The sequence below is a fragment of the Stigmatopora argus genome, chromosome 11, assembly GCF_051989625.1.
Source record: "Stigmatopora argus isolate UIUO_Sarg chromosome 11, RoL_Sarg_1.0, whole genome shotgun sequence".
In the NCBI taxonomy this organism is placed as follows: Eukaryota; Metazoa; Chordata; class Actinopteri; order Syngnathiformes; family Syngnathidae; genus Stigmatopora; species Stigmatopora argus.
The window spans coordinates 7,370,590-7,393,239 of NC_135397.1; the positions used below are offsets into that span (position 1 = coordinate 7,370,590).

Here is a 22,650-nt window from a genome sequence, read left to right on the forward strand (position 1 = left end):
TTAGCATAATGGAGAAAGATTTATTTGAGTAAATTAGCATAATAGAGAAAGATTTATTTGAGTAACACACATTTGTATTTCAAAAGAGTAGGTGAAAGTTGAAGTTGGGCTTCATTTTCCGTTGATTTTCTCGTCGTACGTTCCTTCGTTCTTGTAGGCGGCCACGTAACCCGTGTTGCTGACGAGGTCCTCGCGTCCCTCGCGTCCTCGTCCACGGCCGCTGTCGTCGAAGCGCTCCTTGTGCGAGCCCGTGTACAGAGACGTGTCGGTGAGGCGATCCACCCCGCCGGCTTTTACCGATTTCTGACAAAAATAACAGACTTTTGGAAAAAATATTTTCAAGTAAATTGCGGCGGAGGCGAAAGGACAATGGACTCATTTTACGTAATTTGGGATATGATTAAAAAAGTAGTATTACGTAATTGTAATATTCGACTAAAGTAATGAGATTAGTGCAACTAAAAAGCAAAACAATTCTTATTATAAGATTATAGTCAAAATTTAACATGATTATAATGAATTTTTATACTTTCATACAGAAAATACTTTCAAAATATTTCCACCCTGTTTTAGGAGTGTATTGTATTTTAAAAGTTTACTGTTTTTAAAAAAATGGGGAAAAAAGGTTATATTAAGTTTTATATTTCAAGATGGCCATTTGAGAATTGTATTTTTTTCCCCAAAGATTTTTTTTGGCAATTTTCTACCCTAGAAAGTCATTCAAAATATGTTAAAGGAATATGTTTTCTGACCGTGACCCCAAATTTGCTGGGCTCTGCGGCCTCGGTCAGCTTGTAGATGGCGTCGATGGCTTCCTCGCGACTTTTTCCCTTGAACCTCTTGGGCGCCAATTCATGCAGAGCTTGCAGGAACTCGTCAAAGGAGATCACGCGAGCTGTCTTCTGCCTACACGAAAAGACACATGCCGACACAATGGTTTCCATTCCGGCCAGGCTGTAAAATATCATGGCAGGTACGTTATGTAATAACACTCTGGCGACGTTCTCACTTGACTTTGGAAAAGACGATGTCGACGTCGGTCCCAGTGATGTTCTTGCCGTCGATAATCTTGCAGTCCTTGCAGAGTTTGGCCCAATTCTTGCCGTTCATGTCTTTGCCGCTGGCCGCCGGGTCTCCGTGGACCGCGAAGCGACTGAACGCCAAGAGCAGAGCATCTGCGGGCATGCTTTCCGCCATTGTTTGACCTGAGTGAGACAAGCGTGACAAAGTACCACTGCAGATGGTTGTCCAAGTATCAATACTGAAATGTTGTATATTCGGTTACATTAATTGATTGCAAAAATAGTTCATTACTCTGCCAGCATGATACTAACATTTTTAATTCTAACGATACTAAAAATATATATATATACGTAATACCATTTTCAAAATATCACCATTTTCCTTTATAAATGACGTTTTGTTTCATTAGAAAATCGTTTTGTTGTGGAATTTTTTTAAATTTCCGAGTCGGTAATGGAAACTTGAACGCCTCCCCGAGTTCTGATGATGATTTACAAACCCACGTGGAAAGCCGAAAGATGCCGACAGAAGTCGGCAAAAATATATATTTCTTCGCTGAGCAAAAAAGTACGTTTGTATCATATTTTTTCATTCTCTTTAACAAAAACGTAATAGCAACTTAGCCAGCTAGCTTTTGAGTTAAATTTTTAGTTCGCAGCAACAAACCTCGAGTTCGTTTTTAAATGTAATTTCTTCTAGATTTAAAATGAAACAGTCTCATGTATCAGCAAACAAACCAACAACAAAAATCCCCCTCGACGTCGGAAAATGTTTTTAATTTAAAATGTTGTCATACCTGTGACGTCACTGTCCTGCTACTTTGTTTTCCTTCATTTGGCGTGTCGACCTACGGCTTGAAATGGTACGTTACATTTACCTCATTCTATGTTTATTTACGTGTGTTTGTCGATGTTACTTGACGAGGTTATTGCGTTTTTCTTCGTGTGTTTTTGACGGGACCCCGAAAGCTATTTTACATGCTCATTTCCATATTTCACAGGAAACTGCTAGTAAAACAAGCAGGCTTACGCACGTGTCACCAAAGTAAACCTCCCACGTTTGTTTGAACAAAATTGGATGTGGTTTTCTGGTTAAAAAATGCTACTCGGTGGTGATGTTGTACTTTTGCCAAACTCGTAAACCGATCCGTGTTGTGTCATTGTTTCCCATCCTCGTTGGTTTTCTTCCATGTGAGTGCGTGAGTCAACTCCCAGGGGGTCTCCGTAGCCCCCCCTCACTTGTGCACCGCTAACTAACTTTTCATGTTTTTCCTCAATATTCCATTCCAGAGGTCATTGGCGAATCTGTTGTGATTGCAAAATCGAACGAGAATGACGCAACAAGTGCCTCATGATTTCCAGTCACTTACATCAGAAGAAAAAATACAGCCTGTTAATTAACTCGTTGGGTGACCTTGACGGCAATAGACGTCCAATCCAGCTGAAGATTCCATTGAACATTCGTTTCTTTCGCTGTCAATGGTTTGGACGTCTATTCGTGATAAAACTACAATTGGTGGGAGGGTGCGCATTGGCCAGAGGAAGAACCAATTTTAATGTTAAACTTATTGGCAGTCATTGACGGTGGTAGACGTCCAATCCATCTTAAGTGGGAGGGTAGAAACCTCCCAATTCAAATGGATTGGACGTCAACTCGAGTGTATTTTGGCCAGAGGAAGAACAAATGTTTCATTTTTGTATTGTTAAACAGTGTCTCCCATTGGTGTTCTAACCATTTGAAGTGGACGAGTTGGCATCCAAAAAGAAAAACATTAACTATACTGACGTGACCTGACAAGCAAAAACGCATGCCTATGCAGTTTCTTCAAATTAAATTCAGTAAATTTACATTTTTATGAACAATTTATTCATTTAGCAATTTCCTTATCAATAAGACACGATAAAATGTGTATATGTAATATGACTAATAATAATCTTTTTTTTTTTTTTACATTAGTCTTTGCCGTATAAATGGTTATGTGGGAGAGATAACACTAAATGATGTATTTTCAATCCATTTGACCTGGGAAGGCTGGCAGCAAACAGTTTTCTAACTACTGTGTTCCTTCTTATCAAGCTAATACTAAGCAATACTAGTTGCTATAAACAAAATCCAAATTCCACACCACGTGATTTCAAAGCACAAATGTCAAAACTGAAATCATTCTTATTTATTAAGCCGCATTTGTCTCTTCACTGATTCCACTCATTTCTCTTCCCGGGATTGACTTTGACTCCCCGTAACTCGGGCTCGTCTGCCCTGGGAACGCTATTCGTGCCTGGGATTCCGACGCTGTACCTGATCTGCACCGCCGTGGAATGTAATGGGCACTGACACTGGTTTAATGAGTGTGTGTACACCCAGGGCCAAATGCATTACATACATCAGAAGGAAAGAGTGAGGAAAAAAAAGCATATTTCATGGACATTCTGAGAAGCACAGTGGGAGAAATGTTGAGGGTAATAAATTAGGAATTTGTAGACAGTTCAATTTAGATTTTATGACGGTCGAACTGCTGAGAATTCTAACGGGGTAACTCCAGTTGTCTTCTTTAGCGGGACAATGATTGAATAGTTTTAATCAATTCTGTTGGATTCAAAGGGTTTGTTGAAATACAACAAATTGTCCTTATTTTTAGTTGCGTACGTTGCATCCGATACGGTATCATCTAGGTGGCTTTGTAAAAGACACTGGGAATTCCCATGCAAATCAGAATTGTATGTATTGATGTTTTTCCTTTGTTTAATTAAAAAAAACATATGAAAGGACTGATTAATGTTTAAAAAAAGGATCTTTCGTTGACTTACTTTCTATCCAAGCCAAGATATAAAAAAACTAATATGAATACTCAACTAGAGGAGCATTCTGAGATTTCCACCTCAGCATCCAAATTCAAAGCATCACCACATTTCTGACCTCTATGACCTTTGCTCTCAAGACACCAAAATTGAACTCACTGACTGCCTTTAAAGGATTTAATCTTCGTCTTCCATTTCACATTGCAAGCTCGATAATAATCCCTTTATTTTTTTTCTGGATTTACCTTGAATGCAACCAGACAAATCGACAAACAGCACAGATGGAGGTTTAAAAAACCCAAACTTTGGTCCAAAGTCAAGCCTATTTTTCATTTCTCTACTTGACTTAAAAGAGGACAAAATGGAGTTATCTCACATGAATTGTCAGCAAGGCAGCAGCGTACGACGCCCTGCTTGGACAAGTCAACAAAACCTTGCTGGTATGCCGAATATTTTTGGTAGGCATAGATACGAGGCTGCCCAGGAATTTGATCAGGCGGGGAGCCAGCTGCTTCATTATTAAACAACTTCAATCCATATTAACCTTCAATAAAACACGTAAGCATATAAATACTATGAATTAAATAAAATCTAGCTTATTGACCCGATATAGTTTATTTTCATAAAAATGCTCTGAAATAAGTGACCAAAATAAACAAGTTATTTTGAAATGCCCCAAAATGAATAGGAAATGTCCAAAAATTATCATAAGGTAACCTGGAACCAAAAAATCAGTAGATTGAATTAATAATAGAACTTTATTGATTTATAAATGTACTTATTAATAAAACAATGTGAATAAAACTTTAACACAATTATGATATATTTTTGCAATACAAATAAAAGCACTATGTGAAGCTTTAACTTTTTTTATCACCGAGGTATCAAAAACGGTTTGTATTACATGAGGTTTTTTTTTAGAAAGACAAAAGTTTCCTCCCCAAAGCTATTTTGGTAATAAAAACAAAGTAAACCAGGTTCTTCTAGGAGTTAGCATTGGATTTCATTGTTTGATTTTGCAATTTGATGCAGGCTTTGGGAATATTCTCATTAAAAATGGAAACATCAGCTAAAGATTAAAAATAAACCAGATGAGCCATTTGAAGCCAAATCAAAATTGTATTTATTTACCCCCAGAGAAGATCATATCTGCTATGTTTGGGAGACAATCCAGATGTTCAGAATTCCAAAAATGTCCCTCTCCAAGCCAAGATTCAGCGGCGTAACACGTACTATTTTGTTTTTGCCGAATTGACCTAATATTTTTGTTCTGCTTTTGCTTAAACATCACTCAAAGGAAAACATTCTACTGATGTTTATTCAGGCAAAAGTGACTGGTGAGGGAGAATGAACTTGAGATTTTGCCAGAATCGTCCCTCAGTGGCTTTCAGGTCCCATTATCGTCACTTATTGTGAAAGGTGTCGTCCCGCAGAGTCCATTCTTCCTCTCCGAGCCTCACTGCTGACACGGCAGCTGACAAACTTAGCAAAAAAATATTCCAAAGACATTGACATTTAATAAATCAACTTTTATAAAAACATCAGCCAATTGAATGTTTAAAAAAAATAAACCTGTCGTTAGCTTTTAGTGCATCTGTACTCTATTCAGAGGTGCTGTTCACTTTGATGAAATTATTTTTCAGTACAATTACATTTAAAGCCTTCAGACTGCTACTAGACGTCCAATTCATTTGGAGTGGGAGGGTTGTCAGCAAATGAACGAACCTTTTATTCACTGCTAGAGGAGATTACCTGTCATACCATTAGCTTTCTATTAGCTAGCCATTTCATTTGCTGGTGTGGGCTGACACCTACAGGCGGTGGCACTCACCTACAACCAGTATGTCGGTTTTAAAATAATAATAAAAATAGCTCATTTTAAATTATATCTTAAATAAAACAAAATTTGGTGTTACTGATAAGGTACACGCTCTACTAGTTAGGCCTAGCCGGGTTATTACTTTAGCAGGTTATAATTGATGATAGAAGAGCCATAAAAAATAAAATTTTCATTACAATGAAAACATTTTGTGTGAGAATAAATGTTTTAATAGTTTGGGATATATATTTTTTTTCAGTTCAGTTGCATTTAGTTTAGACCTGTGTATATTTAAAGTAATTTGATTTTTTGTGTGGATTTGCTAATATATTTCATTTTCCTTCAAATTACTTACATTTTGTTTGTATGATTTTAGGGTTAGTTTTACAGAGTTGGTTTTGCCTGCATCGACAATAAAAATAATAAAACTGAAAAAAGGTTTTAAAAATATTTTCAGACATTTTGAGGTGTAATTATTCCTTCTGTGTTATTATATAAGTATAGTTAATTCTGTGAGCACACAATAATCTTCTGTTAGTTGTCATTTCCTCTATTATGATTTTGTGAATTTATTTCAGGTACAATTCCACTTTTTGTTATTTCCTCCATTCTAGCCATCGATAGCAACCTAAGGAATTTTGTAGAGTTTAGCATGATTCGTCAAAAATGAGCTTATGGCGATGTCGTGCAATACTACCCATGTCCACCAGATGTCAGTGTCGACCAACTCGCACGTTGTTTACAGCCCAGGCCTCACCCTGCGGCTAGCTCGAGCCTGCTTACCACAAATTAGCATCTCAACTAACCTTCGACTAGCCAATAAGAATACAAATAACGTCGTTATGTCTCTCCAGCCAGCGACGATTTTGCACTGTGCTTATTTAAACCGGTTCGTCCAGGGCCTAACACTCCTTAGTGGCTTCCCAGATAAGAGTTAAATCAATGTTGCTCCACTCTAATGTGGAGGAGAGACAAAGAGAGACGAGACAAGAGACCTCCATCCTTCCCGGTGGGAGGTTTCGAGATGCGCATCAAAACCTCCTTCCCTCCCTCCCTCCCTCTCTGCCTCCCCCCTTCGGATCACTGCTCGCTCGCTCCCTCCCTTTCTCGCTCCCTCCCTTCATCTCTGCCTCCTCCTCCCGTCGGTGCTCGTCTAGTCTGAGCCGGCCTAGCTTCCAAACGCTAAAAAGCCCGGAACGTCGCAGCCCGAACGGGAAACATCTGGGCGCGAGCCGGCCGGGGCCCCAAAGTCGGCCGGCCGATGCTGCGCTAAAGTAGCCGCTCTCTGCGCACTTCCTGCCGGCTTGGCTTTGTGCTGAGGAAGGAGGGGAGGGGGGGTGATGTAGAGAAAAGGTGGGACCCGAAGCCGCGTCTGCTCTGTGCCCGTCCGCCGAGCGGCCTCCCTCCCTGCACGCAAGATGTCGACCAGGACGCCATTGCCCACGGTCAACGAACGTGACACCGAGAACGTGAGTCATTCGGTGGACATTTTAGTTGTTGTTGTTGTGCTTTTGTTTGGTGAGGGCTCGTTGCATTGCGGGGGTGAACGGCGGCGGCGGCTAGCTAGTCCGAGGGAGGGCTAATGAGGACTCAGTCCCTCCGCCTCTGCCGGGAAGAGAAGCCACCCGGGACCAGAATAACCCAGGGCGGAAGGTGCACTTGGCGTGGATGGGACGCCTCTCAAGCTAGCCCCCGACAACGCACTGCGTCAGCCTCCGTGCTTGCTCGATAATGTAGCAAGGCCAAGCCGACAAACCGGGGTGGAGCGGGGGATTGGTTTGGGAGTCAATATTGGGAGTGGGGGATGTTCATGTTGCCCTACTTTTTCGCTCGGAAGCATCGCAATGTGACATCCATCACCTCGTGGGCCCCGAGCTGCACGCTCAGTGCCGGGAGGGGACGGGTAGGGTGGGGGGCGACCGGGGTTATTATTCAGAAGCGAGCCCCCCTCCCTGACACGACAGCGAGCAGTCTATGCTGCCCATTCTTTGGGAGCCGCTTATTCACTTACAAAGAGTGCAAGTCATGTTGACCAACAAATTAATTCGAGATTGGACCTCACAAAACTGCATTTTTGTGTCAGGGGTCTCATTGCTGCTTAATACGTGAAAGAGATGGTTCAAATGTATAAGGAGTAGGACTTGATTTAAAAAAAAAATGAATTCAATTAGCGATTTTAATGTTGACTTTAATCAAAATTAATCAACTTTTAGTCCTATGATACAATTTGTTCAGGAAATATTTAATCTTTTGCATTTATTCAGATTTTTTTTTTTTAAATCCATTGCAGGCTGTTTTTCCTTAGACAACCGCATTGCTAAGTGGTTAAAGAAAAACTAGTAAAACTGCTTACACTTTTTAATCATAATGTCTGTGAGCCTTATTTTATTTCTTGTCTATGACAAATGTGCTGACAGTTGTGTATGTTAACATTAATAATATAGCATTAGTTAAATCAATCATCACCCGTGCTTGAACAGTATGTTCCATTGTATAGTAGCCCTAAGCTAGTGGGTGTGTTCGGTAAACAAAATGTATTAAATATATTGAAGTTTATATTAATAACATTCTTTTTTTAAAATTTAAAAATGAACAAGCATTCATTGACTGCCACCCTACTAATTCAAATGGATTGGACGTCTACTGTTAATGCACTCATTTAAAGTTTTCATTCAGTTTTTAAGACATCTCTACATGATGAAACAACTATCGAAATAGTCCATTAATTTTTCTTTTAATCAATTAGATGTTTATTAGTGGCAGCAGCCATAATGAGTGTAAAATTCTACTTTCCAGTAGTGCTTGAAATAGCTCAACTTTGTTGTCTGAGCGTTTAACATAATTGAAAATGCTTTGATAGTTTGTTGTTTTCGGTGGCTTGAAAATGGTTGCATTCCCGTGAAGTGAGTACTTGAGAATGTTGACAGCTCAATAACGACAAAAAGGTTTGTGTTCACAAGTCCGCTGGTGCTTGAATTTGAAGAGTTTGTTGTTTTGGGTGCTCGAAATGGTTGAATTGTAATGTTTTGCAGAGTGCCTCAGATGCATCAGTTGAAAAGCATTTAGATGCTTGAAATTCCTGGATTTTAACGTTTAGCGTGCTTGGGATGCTTAACAGTTCTTGAATTGGAATATTTAGCTATCAAGGTCTGATTCTGCGCAACACTGTACAAAAAAGCCATCCAATTGGATAACATGGAAATTTCAAACAGTCGGCCCGAAAGGTTTCAATGTCACTATACATTTGCAGTATGTATTACATTAATTTAATCATGGGTGAACGTGGCGTGAGCTTACTGAAGTGTTTAAAATTTGCTTTAAATCTTTCGCAAAGAGCTTAAACGACCTTTTGTAGAGATATGTGCGTTTCAAGCAGTCTTTTAAAGGTCACGCCAGACATTTTCTCAGTTTAACACTTTCAGCTATAGCTCAGCCTTGAATTGAATCTAATGTACTGCTGCACCCCTGCTAATACAATGTCAAATTATTATTTCAAATGAGGGAGAAAAACCAAAGGTTGACTATCCATAATTCCAAATTGAATGCTGGTTTTCCACTCATATTTTCTATACTAGTGAGCTAATAATGGACAAGTCTTCCAGTCATATTTTCCATAATCTATTTGGTCAGGGATAGGTAGTCTTTTTATAGCCACTGTACTATCTGTACGTGTATCTTCTCTTTAGCAATCAATAAGTAAAAGGCACTCGCAGCAGCCGAGTTGGATTCCAGCTTGCAGCTTCAGGCCCAATAACAAGTGAGTTTCGTTGCATAACATCTTATTACTCAAGAGAGACACTAGGCTTTTAGTGGACAATCTCCAGGATGTGTGTGTGGGAGTGTGTGTGAGAGGGAGTGTGTCAAAAATCCATGAAGACGTGGATGTTATGGAAATTGGTTGAGAACTTTGCCTTATCTTTGATGTCCAGCTTCAGGTACAGTCATGGTACACCTGGGTGGTAAATAAATTTGATGAACTACTTTGAGATTTTATTGTAAATGTCTTTTTGTTATAGATTTGTGACAAAAAGGAAATCTGACAACTAGTTATTCATTCGATTCGATAGAAGGAGCTTATTTCTTTGTGTACTTTGTTTTGTGGGGCTGACAGCACAAATAGGGAGACAGTTAAAAACAATTAAGGTACTTTATTTCCCATTCTATCATTTTTAAAACTTGTTTTGACCTATCTTTGTCTTTATTTCCTCTATAAGAAAACTAAATTGGGTGTAAAAAATCTGGGACTTGATTTTTAAGCCAACCCTAATTTCATGTAAAGCAGTCAAAGAAATGGTCACGTTTTGTAATACTGAAATATTTGGGACATTGAAATAAAAAGCCTTCTTTTGAACAAAACAATTTACCAAAAAAAGTTAACCTTGTTGTGCAATGTTTTCTAATCAATCTGATTGGATGGCTGCGTAACCTATCCCTATTTTATATTAGTATGCTTTCACTTCTAGACATTATACTATTCTACTCAACTGCCAACCTCTCCCACTTCAAATTAATTGTAAAAATAGCACTGTCTATTGCAGCCAATGAGATTTGAAGCATGTTGACTAATTACTCCATTTGACTCTATCAATTTGTGTGTCTGGGAATGAATGGGAAGCCAAGCTCACGTATTCACAGCCAAGTGACGCACCGGCCCGGCAAGAAGAACCTGTCCCGGTTCCCCCTTTTGGTTCGCTCCGAGCGTTTTGGATGGACGCCAAGTGTTCAATCAGGCTTTTGTTTTGTGTTTAAAAAAAACCAGTTGATCATGCCAGCAGTGATCTTAAGGCCATTTGGAAAATCCAAAGTGTTTTGTTATTGTCAAACGTGACTCACGGGATGTTAGCACGTACGCCCGGGCGTGTAGCGTTTCCTCGAGTGAAACGTGAGCCGGTCGGCCAAGCCCGGGTTGCCGCCGCCGCTGCCGCACCGGAGAGTTATCCTCCGGTTGGGTGTGGCACTCAAGGATCACGGGACGACTGACCTGGACTGACATGAACGAGCAGTTGCCGTTCGGGCCGCTAGTTCACCTTGAAGTTGTAGTGTTGTTCGAAGGCCTGTTATCGGCAGATGCCGGAATTTTTGGGTGTTCTTTCAGAAGCTAGAAAATGGGTGTCATCCGGTGCTGATAAGGTCAGTGTCACGGATAGGGAGGAGGTCTCACGGTTGGTTCATTAGATTAGCATGCGTGCTGCTACTTTGTGGAAACCGCTATGCAAACACAACCTCGCGTGTTTGGCAAACAGAATCACTGCACAATCAACATGGAAACATGATCATCTTTAGGGTTTGCCGTGATTAACGGACAAATCCATGATCAAATTCATTGACAAGTATTAGTAGGATGAGTTCATCAAAAATAATGAACCCGAATCGTCAACGTCATAACTTGACAGTGCCTTGCGGTTTTGCGGTTTTCCATCGCTCATCTCCGACCTGACGGTGTTTCTACAGCACTCGTCGGTAGACGGCTTTGCGGAACCTCCGGCTCCCCCGACAAAGTCGGCGAGTCGCCACAGCCTGCCGCGATGTCGCAACTCCTTCACCTCCGCGGAGGAGCACCCGCACATCGGGAACTACCGCCTGCTCAAGACCATCGGGAAGGGCAATTTCGCCAAGGTCAAGCTGGCGCGACACGTCCTGACTGGACGAGAGGTAAGACAAGTCATCTCCATATTTTATCGCAATGAAATGATTTGTCAAACCGAACATCGCGTGACTTTTTATCAACATATTCGGATGTCCCAGTGACCAAACAAGGGCCTACTGGCCTGCTGCTCAGTTTTTAATGGGCCGTAGCAAATGATAGAACGATCATTGAATATGGCCCGCGCCAGAATCTTGAGTTCAGCCCACATTGCGGTATTTCTCAGTTTAACACGAAACGGAGAAAGCCACTTAATCTGTATTAGCTGAGGAGTTTAAGCACAACAACAAAAGTCGAAAACGGCGTAGAATTTTTTTTCAGCATGTAAATATATATATTTTGGAATATCCTTATTTTTTGCATAGCTTATTTTTCACTGCGTACTTTGCTCTGCTACCAAACAGCAAAACCGCCTGCTTTTTAACTCCCTAATCCTGTGTTTCATCCACCAAATGGCCACATTAAGAGTGTTGGCGGCACGTATATATTCCTCCCCCCGCTCATAGCGGCATTGGCGCCCTTGTCGCCGGCCAATGTTAAACAGGCGCATTGGATACCGGGTCCGGGTCACAAGGAGAAGGTCGCTGGCTCACTTTGTGTACTCCAGTGGCTTTGCTGGCTCATCAGAATGCAAAGATGCAGATCAGAACGCAAATAAATAGAACCCACGCCTTCTGGCGGTCAATCACCTTCACAGTCAAACTCAGGTTCTTTCTTGATTTTATCGACAAGGGTTCGCGTGTGGATTGCAAACAGGAATTGGACTCAAGTGGCTATCGGCGTCCCGCCGCGCTCGTCAGAGAACAAGTGCCGGGAAGAACTAATAATAGACGTGCAAACTGAAAAGGCAAACAATATCATCTGGCTATTATAATAACACATTCATTCACAGTTTTGAGAAATGTACAAAAGGTTAAAAATAGCTCACGATATGGCTTATTTTATATAACAATATGACACAATAAAGTATATTTCTAATTATTTATGCTTGTATTATTATTGAATTCATTGATTCATTGAATTCAACGATATTTATAAGGTAACAAATTGGGTTTTCTGTTTGCTCCGTGGGTTATGTCTTCCATTCTTTTTGTCCGAATAAAGAAATGTTTGAGAAATAGAGGAGAAACCCCAAATAAAAATAAAAATATTTACAGTTTGTTAAATGAAATTATTCATTAAAAAAAACTAAAACAAAGGGCTGGATAACAGTTATGGTGGCCACTGATCTCGAGGCTGTCATAATAAATTGGGGGTCTATCGCTGTCAATATTTGACTCAACTGGAGCAACACATCCCAGTGCCTTTAGTTGATCTTTCTTCTTTTAAATACAAATGTAATGCTTTAAGGACATGTTTGCGGTGACTGGCTGTAAACACGCGCTGAATAATTAACAGTTAGAGAACCAAACGAGGAAAGACTGGCTCAGCATGTATCGTAAGAAATGTCATAATCTTCTTTGATATAAGCAGGGAGCGTAGTAACCGTCAGCATGTCATTTTTTTTTTACAAGTTTGCACATGTAACTTTCAGTGCCTTTGACAATGATAGGCGTTCAATCACTTGGCCACGGTTAATGTAGACCAGACATGGCCGCGATAAACGAAAAAAACGCAAAGTAGGGTCACCCCTATTTAACCCTAGAATGGTAACCCTCTATTTCAGGGGTTACCTTTCACGCTTCGGAAATAAAGGGTTACCATGGTTACCGGGGAAAAAAAATGGGTCCTAAGCAAGACGGTGCAATGAAGGGTACCCATTTTTTCCCCCGGTAACCATGGTAACCCTCTATTTCAGAAGCGTGAAAGGTAACCCCTGAAATAGAGTTACCATTCTTGGGTTAAAAAAAAGTTTTTTGTTTTTTTACTTCAGTGCTGAGTCCTAGTAGCAAGCGGATGACAGGGTAGATGCTTCCGGTTACGAGTTTTAGCGTGGATTTTCACATTTTTATGAACTTACAAAAATAAAAAATATTTTTTTTTTTATCCCCCCAAAATATGCGATGTGGTGAAGCCGCGATATTTGAGGTATTACTGTATTGTTACAACAGCAGTTTTGACCCTGCCCAGCCTCTGCCTCACTGACTTGTTTGTCTTTCCCCACCCTCCATCTTGTCCCCTCAAAGGTGGCAGTGAAGATTATCGATAAAACCCAACTGAATCCAACCAGTCTACAAAAGGTGAGTCCTGCTTGCTTTTTGGGAAATTTTTAATCTAGCAGAATTGAAATGGTGAAGAGCTCCACAAACACATTTTGATGCACAATTAATGACGGATTATTATAGCAGTGAGTTGACTAATTGTTTCCGATATCATGTTATCTACAATTGTATTATTCTGGGCGTTTATACATCTTTTGTAACTATATAAGTGTATCATTGCTTTCCGAAGCAAAATAATTTGTTTGCAAATATCAGATTTTGTCAACCATAATTTTCAAACTAAGCATAGATAAATTTCAAACCCTCAGATTTTTACCAGCTAATTATCTGGTGTCAATATCGTAAAATAAAATGCCACTACCTGTAGTTTATAGTCCAGTGCATCTAATATACGAAAAAAGTTTTACAGTAAGTACAAAGATACTTCATCGAAGATTGCGGAAATCAGAATACTTTCCGTTTGTTTGTTTTTTAAATATTTTCTTCAACCTAAAACAAAAATAAAATTGAAAGTCAAAATGTACTACAATTAAGTCTTAAAGATAAAAAAAACAATCTTAAAGATCAATTTCGGAAGAAATTGTGCAGGTATGCTTGGCTCCCTGTGGGTCATTTGTGGTAGATTTTTGGAGGATGAAAACGAAATTTGATTTCCCTCATCACTCCTTCAGTATCACTGGCGTATTCCAGCCACGTGCATTGTTGCAGCCGAGCCAAGAGACGCTCGCATCAAGGTATTAAGTGTCTTTTCACAGGGCGCGATTGTTGTAATGGCCCTTTAATGCGCACAGACCTCAATTTGTTGGTCATCTCCTGCATGCTTGAATCAAAAGAGGCGAGCTGCGATAATGTGATGCGCGGCGGTGGAATCAAGCGCCTCTGCTTGTCAAGCCGCAGTATTTTTAGCTGCAAAACTCAAAGCAGGTGCCTGACGTGCACATTAGCAGCAGTGTTAAGAGCCCTTGCTGAGTTTTTAAGGATCACATTTATTGCATTGACGGCGCTCAATGTCCAATCCTGTGGCGACCAATTCTAGTCCTTTGAAGTGGGCAGGTGGGAGCGAATGGACGTCTTTTTTCCGTGAATGGGAGCCGATTGGTGGTGGAACTTGGGCTGACACGGAGTTGTTTAATTAATGCTAATATTTAATTAATTTGCTTTGATAATTAATTATATCTGAACATGTTTTTTTTCCTGCCTATGGATTCTCTTATTTATTTTGGGCGGAATATTCAAGTATGATTTTTTGCAATATTTTAATTATATTTTTGACTTTATTTAAAAAAAAAAAAAAGCACAAACCGGCAAATAGTTTCTCTTTTTAATTAAAAAAAAAAAAAAATTAAACAAGTGTGAGGACGGACAGTTCTCCACTTCAAGATGGGCTCAAGTCGTGTTGTCTTATGACGTGAGAGCGGCGACCAATCGCCTCTCTACCATGAATTATTCAGGAGCCTGCCTCGGTTGCTGTGAGTGTCCCCTGGAGTTTTATAGAGCATAAATCATTCCTTGTTATTTTGGATGCATAATTCTAGGACTTATTCGTTGATTGCTTTTTTTTTATTGAGCTTGTCATAATTTGGAGAACATTCAGAGCTCTGTTCCTACGACTGGATTCAAATAATCCATTATGAAATTGACCATTTTGAAAGTCAATGAATTGTTTAGAAACATTGTTAGCCCGAACAATGGCCAGATTCCTCTTTTTTTTCATTTGTACTTTTTATTTTGGAAATCAGTGATAGTTACTATATCATTCCTAGTTCTCATATTTGCCCATGCCAAATTGCTACTTATCTTATAGTCTATTGAAGATTCATTCATGCTGCTTTTGCGTGCCAATCTCGAGGCAGCCGAGACCCCTCGGCGAACGTTATAAAAGAACGACTAAACACGGAAACCCGAAAACCCATGCTTTAATTAGCGTCACCCGCTTGGCACGTGAAACCCGGCAACGCTTGCCGGCTCACTAACAATGCCCATGTTTTATTAGTTGCCCCGCAAGTCAGACGGCCAAGAGACATTAAAAAAAAGTCGAGTACAGCCTGGTTAGCAAGGATAGCATAGGACACGCTGAGTCAATGAGGTCATCGATTCTTCCCGGGAGACCGCTGGTGCATTTTAAGACGCAAGTCTGCATTGCAGATGGCTCTGTATACGGTTACAGTCATCCATAAGGGGACAAGTACAAAATGTCACAAAATAAAAAAAATGAATGAAATCGAAAAGAATGATCATGTTTCAGTGCCAGAGTTGCTCTGAAAATAAGCTCTATTCACATTGACCACACAGTGACTTTTTCAAAGTCGCTAGCGAAGTTGGCTATGGTGCTTTCCTGAAGATTTTTGCTCACTTCAGTTAATTTTGGGCAGCCAATGAATTAAGCAGTGCCACTAGAGCAATTATTTTACCCTCGATTGGGCATGCAGTAATTTAGTATTTAAAAAAAGAAGGAAATATTCTTTTCTAAAAACGTGGTATTGGTATCAGATAGGCATCGGCCAATACCACAGTCAAGTATCGGAATTATTATCGGAAGCTAAAAAAAAGAATAAAATTTGCATCACCTATCGACAATTTTTATGGTAAACAATTAGATTTTATGACTATTTTTGTAGCTGAAAAATTATAAAGTGGAGTGATATGATGATAAAGTTTTTCACCAAATGTCAATTTCATAAGGTTGAAAAAGTTAAATTTATCGAATTATATTCTGAAATTTGTTGCATTATTTTGTGAAATTTGTTGCATTATATTGTGAAATTTGTCGCATTATATTGTGATTTTTTGCGGATTATATTGTGAGATTTGTCGCATTATATTGTGATTTTTTGCGGATTATATTGTGAAATAATCCATTATGAAATGGACAAGTAGGCTTTTTGTGTTGTGGTAATGACGACATGGCCTATGTCCGATTATTATTATTATTATTATTATTAATTTCTAAATACAGATTCTTCCAAACTATCAGTTTAAAAAACATGGGTCAATTTCCAGAAAGCGCTTCACCTCATAATATTTGTCCCGGGTGGTAAATCCAATCACTTTATACTAAGATGAGAATACGAAACTGTAGACAAAGGACAAAGATGGCGGACATCCAGTATTTTTTTTTTCTTCTTGGCTCATGGCTGTTATAAAAAAGGACACGCTTTGTTTAGAAAAAAAGACACTATTTGTATTCTTCTCATTTTATTCTCACTGTTGCATGAAATGTACTTTTGTATTTATCTTCATGTTTACCTGCCCGAGGACGGCAGGAGGGGATTTTATCTTGGCCTTCTTATTCTCAAATGAGTGGATATTTTGCATTGCTTTATTGTTTTACATACTACTTTAAAAAACTAAAAAAAACTTAAATTTCTGCCTGTCAACATACATCAGTAAATTTAACTCCGAATACACAAAATAGCTAAATAAATAGAACAAATTAATTAAACATGGAGTCCAGTGTGTGACAACAACCAATCAGAGCCCACCTTTTACGTAGTTCAATATTTAATGTACTATGTATTTGTAAAGAGTAGTAACTTAAGTTTTCATCACAGGCTATTTAAAATTATTAAAATGTGGGCAGACAAAAAAAGCACATAGCTAGACAGTTAATTCTTTGCGGATTATTTTTTTTTACATGTAGTTTTCTCATATTTTGTAGCTAAGAATGTGCATTGGGAATGAAAAAAGACAGATTTTGAAAAATGATCTGATTATTCAATTATTCAATTCATTCCACCCAGTTCAAATTGATTGGACGCCATTTGCCGTTAATGGTAGCCAATGAAATGAAAGTTTAGAAAATTGGTTGTGGCCGAGATTTGGCAATGTTGGGGGGGAAAAAATCACCCAGGGTTGCAGCTCGAAAGCAAAATAAGCTGTTAAAAATAAGCAATCCGTTTGCGTCCGACCCAAAGCTATGCCGTGGCCCGGCGTAAGTGCACACGGGAAATGAGGTCGGCCTGTGCTTTCAAAGCACCTCCTGAGATCCGCCTGAGGAAACGCATCATACGACATCTGTGGTCGGGGATGTTTTTTGGTATTCTGTCCTTAAAATAGGCCTCCCTGTTAATCCCTCTCTGTCCCACCGTCCCGTCGTCCCACGCCTGAACTGTCTGACACTCTCGCCCTAATCTGTAAATAACACTTGATTTTCAATTTAGATCCAACTCCGATAAAGCTTTGCAAGCCGTTAGCTTGCCCGAAGTGAATGAAGAAGCTCTGGTCCCGCCAATCAATTTTATCCGCCAATGATTATTCGGAAAAGGAAAAATTTCATTTGAAAAGCTTTCGCAATCAGCCCCATGAGCAATGTTCCCTCTAATTTTTTGTTTGTCTGGGCAGAAAAACAACCTCCCTGAGCACACTGAGTACCAGTGTGAGCAACATCATCATTGCTCGCTATGGGCACACACCAGTATCACACCTGCCATAAGCAGGTGCATGTCTACTACACATAAATGATTTAGTAATAATAAAATGTAATGATTAATATCTATGAATGGGTGGCCCGGCAGATGACTGGTTTGCGCGTCGGCCTCACAGCTCTACGGTCCTGGGTTCAAATCCAGGTCGGTCCACCTGTGTTGAATTTGCATATTCTCCCTGGGGCTGCGTGGGTTTTCTCTGAGTACTCCGTTTTCCTCCCAGTAAAAGTAAAGTAAAAAGGAATGTATTAAGAAATATTAAAATGTAATTAAAAAAAGATAGAAGGGCTGTAAAACACGAAAAACATAAGTGTGGACAGAGCTACCGCCACTGGCTGCCGCGTGTACAGCGCCATCATGGGAAAAAAAATTAATTAATTAATTTTCAAAAAAGGGATTTTATTTTGTGCGCTCCATATGATTTGCTGTGCGCGGAGAAGACGAGAGTAGTGCGCAATTGCGCACGCGCACAGCTTAGAAGGAACACTGCTCATGAGTTCCCAAACTTATTCGGTGTTGTTTGAAGAAAGGTTGATGTAGCACAGTTGTAATCTTGACAACCTAAAAATACGTGTTCTAGCTTGTTTTTATTTAATTCTAAGACAACATCCCAACTTCATTGGAATAGCGGTTGAAACTTTTCATGTCTATCGCTACTGATGGTAGTTAAATTTTAGCATTCAGTTTCATCTTTCAATACTTTGAAGGTCTATTCTTTTTAGTCTTCATTATATAACAGTCATTCGCTGCCAGCCTCCCACTTCTACTGGATTGGACGTTTCCTGATAAAGTCATTGAAATTCACAGCAGGCAGGTGATAGGATGCCAGATTATTGGATGTCGACGGCTTTGAAAGAGTTAAGCAAATTTTGTAGCATTTGTTAATTTAATCAGGTCTAGTTCCTGAGAATGGAAGACTTTAAGCAAGCCAGCACTACGGCCATTCTTCATCCTAAAGAGCTGCTATTTTATCTCACCTCCTCCTCCTCCTCGGCTCTTTGGCTGCCTGTCGTGTGCGTCACTGCCCCCAAGCCCCTCACATGGGGAGCACGCGTGCAGCTGCTCGCGAGGAACTAGTACAACGAGACTGAGGAGAGCCAGGCAAAACCAAAGACGACAATTGAGATGTTGACGCGAGCCATAATTTTCAGAGCTGCCTATTTACCCATTCAGATCAGATCAGAGCACAATCCGATCCTATTTCTTGAGTTCCCGTTTTATATTCGAAAAAAATACGGAATTTGTTGCCGATTTTTGATGAGGCCTGTGTCTTTAAAAATTCACAGGTGGAAGTTGGATAAGATATTTTTGGGGTTGCTCTGAAATGGCCTGCTTTGAAATAATCATCAGTAAAAAGCAAAATGGAAAGAAATGCACATTGTACAACGGGCCCGATCCGGACTAGTCTGTGCCAGTGACCTACTTCCACGCACCCAGGGGCACCCAAACTAGCCTTAATTACAGCACTGTCCCTGCACGCAGACCAACACACATCAGACCGGGAACCCTTCCACAGACTGCTCCCTCCGACTATTTCAGTCGCAGATGCTCCTCCGACAAGGACATTATTGTTAGCAAGCTCTAATGAGGTTTACCACGTGTGGACGCATAGGTCAAGCGTGAACAGTGTTTCAAAAAGAAGCATTATTTACATCGCATATGTTGGTTTGTCTGTAGTGTGGAACTCTTCATGCTTTCATAACTATTTTTGGTTGAGAGACGGAATGGAAATGAATGAATACAAATGTTTTTACTTCAAAAATAGAAACTAGGCAGCCCGGCGGTCAAGTGGTTAGCGCGTCGGCCTCTCAGTTCTGGGCTCGAGGGTTTGATCCCAGCTGGGTCCTCACTGTGTGGAGTTTGCATTTTCTCACTAGGCTTGCGTGGGTTTGCTCTGGGTACCCCGGTTTAATCCCACATCCCCAAAATGTGCATGGATAGGCTGGTTGAACAGTTTAAATTGCCTCTAGGTTGGACTGTGGGCCTGAATGGTTTTTCGCTGAGATAGGCTCCAGCACCCCAGCGAGTCTTGTGAGAATAAGTAGTTCGGAAAATGAATGAATGTAAAATCAAATATAAAAAATCTTTTTTTAAATTCATTTTTGGAGACATATTTTTACCTAAAATAGAGCGAGTTCTCTTTAACTAGCCTTTCGATATTTGTTTGAATTAAAGAAAACAAAATTAAATTTAAAAAAATAAATCTGTTTTTGTTTTTTTTAATAAATTGTTGTATCACCATATTGTATCAAACATGGGGATGTTTTTGTGGCAGTCTTACTAGAAACACAAGCACTTGTGTAACAACTTTGTTTTCTGCAATCTCCTCATTGAACAGGTAAGCAAAGATGTCCGACACTTGACGTCAAAAGGCATCCGAGAACCTTTCGGAGAGGGCAGTCAGCAGAATGTAAATGATTCAACAGCACCTCTAAGTGGCTGCAGAAGATGCTCTGACGCCAAGTCCTTCTTAAAGCTCCGCAGTCAGTCGATAAACAAAACGGCGGCAGATCAAAGATGAGCGTGCATGATTTTATTAGATCAGACTGACCGGAAGGCGTCACGCTGATACCGCAGCGCGTCAGTAGAGTTGTTGTTTTTTTTCTTCTTTTTTTTTTCTTTCCTTTTTTGTGGCTCGTCATCCTTGAGAGACAATTTATGGGCAACCCGGCACATCTGCGGTGTTGCCTTACATAGCACCCGAGTCCCGTGACGCTCTCTAATCCACTTTGCAACATAATGGTGCTTTCCAAACAGGCCTTATCAGCAATTCTCTAAAAGACAAATGTCTCTCTCTGTGTGTCAACAGCTCTTCAGGGAAGTGCGAATCATGAAGTTACTCAATCATCCAAATATCGGTAAGTTCAAACCAATCATATTGTTTTGTTAAAATGTATGAAATAGCTAAACACATTTTTTGGTGATTATTCCTATATATAGTTAGTATGGTAAACAACTGCCATTATAAATTTTCGATTAGGAATTACAACAAACAATATGATTTTATTAAATGAAATCCAAACTAAATGATAAATTGATTTTTGCCAATAAAAATAATATTTAAAAAATTATAGTGTGTTTATTCTTTCTAGTTCAAGTTTTCTCTCACAAAACACTCAAATGCTCCTAATTTTAAAGCCTGGAAGAAACTTTGAATAGGATTTAAAAAAAAAATAATAATCTGGGGAAAACAAACAACAAATGTTTTTTTCCTTTTTCAGTCAAACTATTTGAGGTGATTGAAACGGAGAAGACGCTCTACTTGGTGATGGAGTACGCCAGTGGCGGTGAGTTCGGCCGGTGCCGCGCCCCACCTTGGCCAATCGTGGCCCTGACACCTGAACGTGTATTGTGTGCTTCAGGTGAGGTGTTTGACTACCTAGTGGCCCACGGTCGCATGAAGGAGAAGGAGGCCAGGGCCAAGTTTAGACAGGTGAGTCAGCGTCTCCTGCGCCAACATCACTGACTGCAGAGGAGCACTGTGACTCTGCAGCTGCATGTGCTGACACCCAGTGGCGCCCCATCAGCATTGATCCAACGCTGGCTCCCATGCTCAATTGACAGCCAAATGCCATGAATGAATGAGGCTTTTATTCTCAGTAGGCGAGCCCATTTTCAAGGATAATCTACTTCTTTCACGTCCATATTTCCAAGATGACTCATGCTGTGTTTTCAGGCTCCTGTGTATGTTCCAGTGTGCATTATATTAGTTTTATAGCTGAATACAACTAAATGGGACTTAAAAATGGAATGTCCCTGAAAAGTAAAAAAAATAAAAAATATTCAACGGGAGATATTTTTTAATTATTTTTGCTCTCCTGCCTACATTTAACAAATATGCATAAATAAATAGTATTTAAAAAACTAAACGGAAAATTAAAGCGGAAATGTGAAAATCCTAAATCAAAATGCAAATGGGGAACTTAATTCATTCGTCCTTTTACATAGTTCATTTTAAAATTAAAATAATTGGTTAAAAATATTCTAAATAAATCTCCTTTATTCTCTTTTATGTGTTTTTTAAACCTTTTAAATTTGTATTTAAATGATTCTTCTACTCAAATGTTTTCACATCTAAAAGGCAAATACTAATGACTGTTAGCCACCATTATAATTACCACTGTAATGTTTGTGTTTCAGATTGTGTCTGCCGTGCAGTATTGCCACCAAAGGAGGATAGTTCACAGGGATCTCAAGGTAAGCCACACTTCCCAGATTTCAGAAACAAACAAAAAAAACTGTATTTAAATATACGCAGCCCCTGACTATAAGTGGTATGTCTTAACTCTTTCTCTGCCCAATCATATGGCTCTTTTCATCCTTCTGCTGTGAATTTACATGAGTTCATCACTTGTAGACGCATTTGAAGCGGAATAATTTGTGATGGGATCGGCCGCTTTTGACATTTCAGGCCGAGAACCTGCTACTAGACGCAGACATGAACATCAAGATAGCAGACTTTGGCTTCAGCAACGAGTTCACAGTGGGCAGCAAGCTGGACACCTTCTGCGGCTCTCCGCCCTACGCCGCCCCAGAACTCTTCCAGGGAAAGAAGTACGACGGACCCGAAGTGGACGTGTGGAGCCTCGGCGTCATCCTCTACACGCTGGTCAGCGGCTCCCTGCCCTTCGACGGGCAAAACCTCAAGGTGACAATATGTCGCAAATGCTCCCATCTTCAATTTTAACCCCCATTTCATATTTATTTATTTTCAAATTTTCAGTTCAGGTTTTTATCCATTAATATTCTCACAACTCATTGAAGGATTATATAGACCAAA

At 39.9% G+C, this 22,650-nt stretch overlaps 2 protein-coding genes across 6 annotated transcripts in view; one reads left to right on the forward strand and one right to left on the reverse strand.

Annotated features, from left to right (window-relative positions):
- LOC144085121 (tubulin polymerization-promoting protein family member 3-like) lies at nt 1-2,034 on the reverse strand. 2 transcript variants are annotated; one of them, XM_077614135.1, is made up of 4 exons: nt 1,820-2,034; nt 1,010-1,205; nt 753-906; nt 1-303 (listed from the first exon to the last, which is right to left on the reverse strand). In XM_077614135.1, exons 2-4 carry the CDS (start codon nt 1,195-1,197, stop codon nt 112-114), a joined length of 534 nt encoding a protein of 177 aa, XP_077470261.1. In that variant the 5' UTR covers nt 1,198-1,205; nt 1,820-2,034; the 3' UTR covers nt 1-111. The 2 variants fall into 2 exon arrangements, with proteins under 2 accessions (XP_077470261.1, XP_077470260.1); XM_077614134.1 differs by lacking the exon at nt 1,820-2,034 and adding an exon at nt 1,690-1,777.
- The window catches only part of mark1 (MAP/microtubule affinity-regulating kinase 1), a 27,956-nt gene continuing 6,923 nt past the window's right edge, over nt 1,618-22,650 (forward strand). For 2 of the 4 annotated variants that reach the window (XM_077614125.1, XM_077614128.1), the window contains exons 1-8: nt 6,726-7,109; nt 11,092-11,292; nt 13,411-13,464; nt 20,680-20,728; nt 21,092-21,157; nt 21,233-21,303; nt 22,011-22,067; nt 22,282-22,518. In XM_077614125.1, the coding sequence (XP_077470251.1) occupies nt 7,059-7,109; nt 11,092-11,292; nt 13,411-13,464; nt 20,680-20,728; nt 21,092-21,157; nt 21,233-21,303; nt 22,011-22,067; nt 22,282-22,518 (786 nt within the window). In that variant the 5' untranslated portion in view covers nt 6,726-7,058. Of the gene's footprint in view, nt 1,886-6,725; nt 7,110-11,091; nt 11,293-13,410; nt 13,465-20,679; nt 20,729-21,091; nt 21,158-21,232; nt 21,304-22,010; nt 22,068-22,281; nt 22,519-22,650 lie in introns of those variants that run through there. The other 2 variants (XM_077614127.1, XM_077614126.1) reach the window with 2 other exon arrangements.